This window comes from Cariama cristata, unplaced genomic scaffold (assembly GCF_000690535.1).
Source record: "Cariama cristata isolate BGI_N322 unplaced genomic scaffold, ASM69053v1 scaffold12722, whole genome shotgun sequence".
NCBI classification, from domain to species: Eukaryota; Metazoa; Chordata; class Aves; order Cariamiformes; family Cariamidae; genus Cariama; species Cariama cristata.
This window is the reverse complement of record NW_009605540.1, coordinates 18,526-25,902: the sequence shown is the minus strand read 5'-3', so window position 1 is coordinate 25,902 and position 7,377 is coordinate 18,526. Positions and strand designations below refer to the sequence as shown.

Sequence of the window (7,377 nt, the reverse complement as noted above, 5' to 3'; positions counted from 1 at the left end):
GAGAGGTGTTAATTGCCCCACGCGTCCTCAGGACAGAGAGAGAGAGAGAGGTTGTGCCGCTTCCTTCCTGAGTAGTGTTTTCCGCTGGGATTTTATTTTCTTGCTTATTTCTTGGGGTGATAATCGACCACTTGGTGAATGGAAATTTTCCTGTCCCTTCTGGCTCTGTCCTTCCCTCTAGGAGCCACCTCCTGTCCAAGCGAGACGGGATTTCTCCAGTAGGATTGGGACAGTAGTTGCTTTAAAGCCTTGAAGAATAGTCTCCTATTGGGGAGGTGGTGGTGGGGCAACCAGAGCCCCTTGCAGAAGCCAAAATATTCTTGGGGTGCAGACAGGCCTTGTTTTTTTTACCTCCAAACAGGTTCAACTACATGAAGACGTGACTTGTAGTAAAGCTCCGGTCTTGGAATTTAAGCATTGCCTTCTATTTTTTGGTATATATTCTTTTTATGCTAGGAATGTCAACGTGCCTCTTCTCTCACATGCTAGGCTGCAACTTTACATTGCTTTTCCATCCTGAATAAGAAAAGATACGATGCCAAATGTCCCTGGTTTACTGACCTGCCGACCCAAAACTCGAGCCATCTCATCAGACCGATTTGACTGAGGACTCCTGTCAGTAGTGCTTGTTGCTAGGGTTAATGAGTGTGTAATAATTTGTTTTTCTTCTAGGTGTCAGCGCAGTTCCAGTGGAAAAAGACCATATTGAAGAAATGGTGAGTAGCTGTATGTCAGAGCAAATTTCAGAAAATATCAGTCACGTGCTCTCCATGTTTTGTCTTTAAACTCTCAGCGTAATGCTTTTTTTTCCTAAGGGTAAACTCTTAAGAGATCATTGGTGGTGTGGAACTCGGAGTCCCTTTAGCTGTCAGAAGATACCTGCATGCACTTCAGTGCGTTTGATGAAAATGGAAGCTGGCTTCTTGTGTCAGTGTGGTACCTTTGAAACTAGGTTGTACAGCTGCCCGAAAAATGATCTGAAATATTACTTGATAGTACATGTTACTGGACTGTAAAAAGTGAGATGGCAACTTTGAAGAAAGATGAAATAGCTACAGTTACCAACTGTGTCATGGACTTTCTAATGCAGTCCTCCCATCCCCTGCTTTGGAAAGAGATTCTTAACCTGTTGGATTAAATAAATGCCATTAGCTGCTCTCGGCACCTGTAACCTAACGTCAGACCCTGTAACTTGACATCACACCCTCTCCGCTGCTTGATAGTGTGATCATTTAGATTAGTAAACGCCTGGTAATAACTAAAAACAGTTAAAAGAGAGAAGGCTATGTAAATGCTTTATTGTCTCCTCCCATCCAGCCACCTAGATTGTCAACCTGAGACTCTCGTACCCCTGATGATCTGAGCGCTTGCTCACAACCAACAACTTCAACACTTGAAAATCATTTTGCGTGAATTTGTACAGAAGAGCTACTCTGGTAGTGCTTAGGATTAGAGGAGGTTGTGTGACTTTCCTAAATCCATCAATTTCCTCTGCTTCTGGAAGACTATCCAGTTGAAAGTTAAGTGCTAAAAGACGCAGGGCTTACAGCACACACACACAAAAATGCGGAGCATGTCACTTACAGAGGATATGAAGGCGTTTCTGGCTTATTGTCAATCCAAGCCATACTTCTGGTAACACCTTTGCAGCATCCTCATTTGGACAGATCCTACAGGATGATGCTCATCTTTTGAATGTGTGTTGTTTTTGGGTTTTTTTTGTAGAGTGCTGGTACCTCCTGCTGTTTGACTCTCCTTTGTACTGAAGAGGATATTTAATATTTTAAAATGTACAAAAGGAGCCTGCTACCTATGCAAACAAAAGGGGAGATAAAAAGAGCTAATGACTATCTTCTTCTTACTGGTATGGGAGTGAGGAGCAAAGCACTTGTTGCCCAGATGCACAGGAAGTTGTAGCAGAGCTGGGGATTACTCAATATTCATAAATACTAGCCTGAACTCTAATCCTAAACTAGCTTTCCTCACTAACTGGGTCAGAAGTAGGATTTCCATTTTTGCCACGAGAATTTTTTCTCCTATTTTGTTTCTTCCAGGTAACACGGTGCATAGTGGAAGTTCTGTCCAATGCTCTGTCTAAGCCAAATGCACCACCAATTAATCCTGAATGCAAAGAGATCCTGAAGAAGAGTAAGTACAACATTATCTGAACTTGTGAAAGGAATTTGGTAGATGGATTCTCTCTTGCATTGGAGCTGCTGAACTGTTACTTCAGCCTGTGTGAAACTGGTGCCTCCAAATTTCAGTGTCAGAATTCTGATTTCCTTCTGTTTAGTCTGTCTTCCTCAAAGAGCAAACAGCCTGACCTGGTAATTGTCAGGGATTCTTGGCTGACACGTGTGGTTGGCTGCTTTAAGCCACCTGGAGAGTCTGAGAGAACTAGACAAGCTCTTTAGGTAGGCTGAGCGGTCAGCAAATGTTGAATGACCACATGCTGAATGCATCCCAGACGGTAGGAACTGGCTTCAAGTAACTGCCACTTCAGTCAACAAGGCTCCTGCACCTGGTAGCAGCTGAATCCACGCCCAGCTCAGGAGAGGGGAGTCTTTTGCTCAGCCCAGAAATGATTTAAGTTTGTGGTACTGATTCTGGAGGTCTGGAGATGTGTGCTGAAAGCTCCCCGTGGGAGGGCTATGTCAGATGAGCTCATTCCTGCAGCATGGTGCTTTGCTGCCTCGACGTCAAGGTATAAGCCTGTTTGCGTGCTTGATTACTGTCTGTTGTGAAGTGTGGTTAAGTTGGACCCTGTGCCAAACTGCAGAACACACATCTCTCTTCTGCCCGGTTCCATTTATTTGATTACAGAACAATGAAACGGCTCTTGAACTTACCTGCCAGCAAGAAGCAATAATGAAACCCATCTGTCTCCTGCTTGTTTATAGAGTGAATAATGCATGGCCCTAATACAGTCACTCATCAGAAGAGGGTGGTTTGGGGGCTTGGGGGATACATGTATTTGTGTCTAACTCGCCCTCAAATTTCTGGGAGATGCTGAATACCATCAGGCATCAAGCTTTGTGTACAACATTGTTAGTTTCAGAAAAAAAACTGTCCATTTGCCATGTTTTGGAAAACAAAAAAACACTTACTGGAAAGAGAGGGTAAGGACCATATTTTTGCCATTAGACGGATCTCCTCCAAGAATATCAGATGGTAAGAAGCTTTGCAGAAATAATGAGGTATTTTTAAATCTGTGCAGCTATTGTCTGAAAACTTTTAGGATTTGTGATCTATTTCTGATGTTACTCAGATGCAAGTGAAGCAGAAGTATTTTCATAGAAATACACTGTCACCATTGTGGTCAGAGTCAGACTTTCGTGTAACATTTTGGAAACAGTGGAAGGAGTACGATTTGATTAAACATAACTATTGCGAAGTAACAGATTTCCCCCCGCCCCTAGTCAATTTAGGACTTCTAAAATTTGCTAAAAGCCCAGATATTTTCAAGTAGTTTGAAATAGATGGTTGTCGTCTTTGTGAATCAACGTATGTGATGGATAGGGCCTGACGTTCAATGAACTGAACACAACTCCAGATCCCATTGAGAGTTAATTCAATTCAATACTAAAAATGTGATAACAAACAAAGAGAGCCAAAGAGGAAAAACTATTCTGGAAGTTTCAGTGCAACTTTTAAAATGCCCAATTAAATTAAAATTAGTTAATGCTTCTCCAGGCAAACGTACAAAATATTAGAAAACTACTAATTTTAAAAGCAGAATTAAAAAATTAATTCTGTCCCAATCTTCTTGCTACTTTGGGAAGCCAGTTATCTATTTAAACTGAAGTAACGCTTCAGTGGAGAGTTGGATTACTTCATTATGCTCCTTTTGTTATTGTAGGTGGTAGAAATGACAGAGAGAGAAGCGAAAACAAACAACTTGAAGTGAGACATTTGAAAGACCCAGCAGAGATTGAAAAAACTCATACTGGGAGTGTGGAGAAAGAACAAAGTCAGGCAGAAGAGGAATCTAAAAAGTACGTGAAAGGAAGTGATGAGGAGAAATTTGTTCATGAGGAAGGTAAAAGCAAGGAAGAGGAGGATGGACACCACACACCTATTCAGGAAGAGAGACTTCACACAGAAGAAAAGAAACACTATCAGGAAAGAGAGGAGGAGAAGAGCTACCACAGTGAAGAAGAAGGCAAAGGGAGTGAGGGTCGTGACGAAGAGGTAGAGCATGCTGTTCCAAACAAGAAGTCCCACTCTGGAGGCCCGAGCATGGAGGAGTTCCCTGATGGGAATGATCAGCACCCTGTGGGCCACTGGCACTCGGAGGAGGAAGTGCAGAGCCCTTACAAAAGAGTTCATGAAGGTGAAGAGGGAGAGGCAGAGGAAGAAAAAAGTGAAAAATACCACCATGAGTCTAAGGAACATGATTTCTCCCATCAGCAAGAGCATGAAGAATCTGATGACAGTGAAGAAACAGAGGAGGAAGAGCAACCCTACAAACCCAAACGTTATCACGGGAAGCACAGAGTGGGTGACTCCTCTGAAGAGAAGAGGGGCCGTGGTGGTGAGAAAGAGGAACTAGCTGAGGAATCAAATGCAGAGGAGGGCCGTCTCTGGGACAAAAGGAACCACCATCAGAAACATCACGAAGAGTCTGAGCAGCAGCGTGAGGAGAAGAGTGGTTATCATGGGAGGCGTGGGTCTGAAGAGGTGGAGGAGAAGAGGCACGCGGACCAGGGGAGTGAGGAGTACAGGGAAAGGTGGCAGCAGAGTGAAGACAGCAATGAAGAAGAAAACAAGAGGCATCACCACAGTGAAGAAAGTAATGAGAAATGGCGCGAGGAGAGGAGACACCATGATGGATCACGTGAGGTGAGGAGGCTCCATTCTGAGGGAAGGACGTATCTTGGAGATGAAAGTGAGGAAGAGCTGGACAGGTATCTCGGTGGCGGCAGCAAGGAGAAGCAGCATCGTGGTGGAGGGAGGTACAGCTTGTGGGACACTGAAGATGAAGGGTCACAGAAAGCGTACGCTCGAGAGCACAAAGGGCAGGCCAGAAGACACTACAGCACTGACGACAGCGTAGAGCAGCAGCGCTACCCTGGCAACAGTGAGGAGGAGGAGGAAGCAGAAAAGAAGAATCACAGCAGTGATCAGATGGAAAATGAAGAGGAGAATATGGAGGAGGGAAGATACACAGAGAGGGAAGAGTACACAGGCCGCCTCCCTGCAGAGAATGAGAAGAGAACCACGGCATCCTACAGCCCTTTCTACCCACTGCTGTGGTGGAAAAGCCGGCACTTTGAGAAAAGGGACAGCGCAGGAGAGCAGCTTCTGGAGGGCAAAGAGGAAGGCAGGCCCACCCTGAATGAGAAGAGTCTTTTCCCTGAATATAATGACTATGACTGGTGGGAGAAAAAGCAAATCCTCAGTGCTCTGAACCACGGACGCACCGAGAAGAGGAATCTTGGCAAAATGAACAGGTATGACATGAAAAGGCAATACAACAAAATGGATCAACTCGCACAGCTTCTGACTTACAGGAAGAAATCAGCTGAATTCCCAGAGTTGTACAGTTCCGGAGAAGACATGAAAAAACGTCACGTAATCAGGAATGACAGAAGAAGTCTGAGCCAGAGGCCTCTGACAGAAGAGGAGGTATGTGTACAGGTGCTTCTTGGAAAAGCTAGGGGAAGCTGACTTTACATGCACATTTCTAAAACCATTCCCAAGGCAGCTGGTAAGCTGTGCATGGAAAAACACAAACAAGATTAAGTCACATTGACAGCCAGATCTTCAGTGATTTAAAAATCTGCTTTCCTTGAGTGAATTCAGTGGAACTACCCCAGGCATAGCTTGTAAAATAAAGACAGTGTGCATCCTCATTAGCTTCTATCTGCTGCAAGACAGGAAGAGAAGGGAGATAATCTTCTTTGGGCCCTACCTCTCCCTCTAAGGTCTTACAGACTAATAAAACAGAGATGCCCATTGCAGCAGGACAGGTAATTAGCAAGCACCCCTTGGTCTGTTGGGTTGTTTAAAATGTACAGCTGAAAAGTAAGTTGGACATTTAGAGTGAAGTTCAGCTGTCCATTGGCTTCCCGACTCTAATCGCAGAGCAGACCCTGGCTTGCACTGGCAAGCCCAGTTCGTGCGTGTGGTTGCCATCTATGTGAGCCCTTTTCTGGTTGGACTTCGTGTTCTGCTGCGGCGTCCTGGAAAGCTGAGTATGCGCCCATCAGCTCAGTGCTCCTCACGTCTGTCACAGGAGCTGTTGCACGAAGCGGGGCTGGGAGAAGTGGAGTTTTAATACTAACTTACATAGAGGTTAAACGGTGTTAGCAAGTCATCATCATAAACAAGAATTGGCTGCGTAATTTTTTTCCTCCCAGCATCTGTCAATGTGGAGGTGTTCCTCTTGTTGCACACTGTGCATGCTCTGCGTCGTAAGCCTGAACCACTGTGATCGTAAGGTTGTAGCCTCTTAAGAGACTTTCACCTGGGCAGAAGGGACTGCACGCTGCAGGGGGCAGGAGCTCACTGCTAGATAATGGTGCTCTAAAGCTAAAATGATCTGGCTGTAATTAGGCCGGCTCTCAGAATGAGTGTTTTGATACTTTCCCCAGCCCCAATTCAGGTAAAAGCAGGAAATCGCACAAATCTCCAAAGTACGGGCTGCAGGGCTGTTAGCATCCCTCACCCCCGCAGTCTGCCCAGGGACCAGTCAGTAGCAGGAGGTGTCTGCCTCAGAAGCTGTCTTCGTTTTCGTGGAATCAAACATTTGCCAATGTTACTTGATGTGTAAACGTTCTTTATGTTTTCACAGGAAAAAGAACTGGAAAACCTGGCTGCTATGGATTTGGAGCTGCAGAAAATAGCTGAGAAGTTTAATGACAACAGGAGAGGCTGAAGATCGTCTGCTTTGGCGTTTCAAAGCTAGGTGTAGCTGTACTCACAATACGTGTATTTTGTGGTAAATTCACTGCCACTGGATTGTTGTTTGCCCTAAAACCAGGAAATACTATTTACTGTCCACTATAGTGTAGTGATTTATACAGCTGAAAATGTCTTTAATTTGCTATGATGCTATTGAGATCTGAATAGCATGAATTTTAGTATTACAACCTTTCATGCAAGGCAGATATTTTTAATATGCTTGTGAGAATAATTATGTGTGTTAGTGTTCTTCAGAAATATATTTGTCTGAGTTTGAAATAATAAAAACCCATTGATCTTGGACCAAACTTTCTCCTTGCTTATTTGACTGTTCAGGTTATTTCAAAGTAAGCTGTATCAGATGGATAGATTGTGTACAAAACACTGACTTGCGGTTCACCAATATTTTCTTTAAAAGTTACAAGGACCCTGTCTGTGCCTTTTATGTGCCAGTTCGCAAGAGCATGAGAG

The 7,377-nt window shown here is 44.2% G+C and overlaps 1 protein-coding gene across 1 annotated transcript; it reads left to right on the top strand.

The window, feature by feature from the left end:
- Positions 1-672: 672 nt before the first annotated feature.
- Positions 673-7,209, top strand: CHGB (chromogranin B (secretogranin 1); the record flags this gene model as incomplete). Its single annotated transcript, XM_009696002.1, has 4 exons — positions 673-716; positions 2,055-2,148; positions 3,860-5,628; positions 6,797-7,209. Coding segments are annotated over 4 exons (1,991 nt in total), but the record flags the coding sequence as incomplete, so codon positions are not given.
- Between the last annotated feature and the right edge of the window lie 168 nt (positions 7,210-7,377).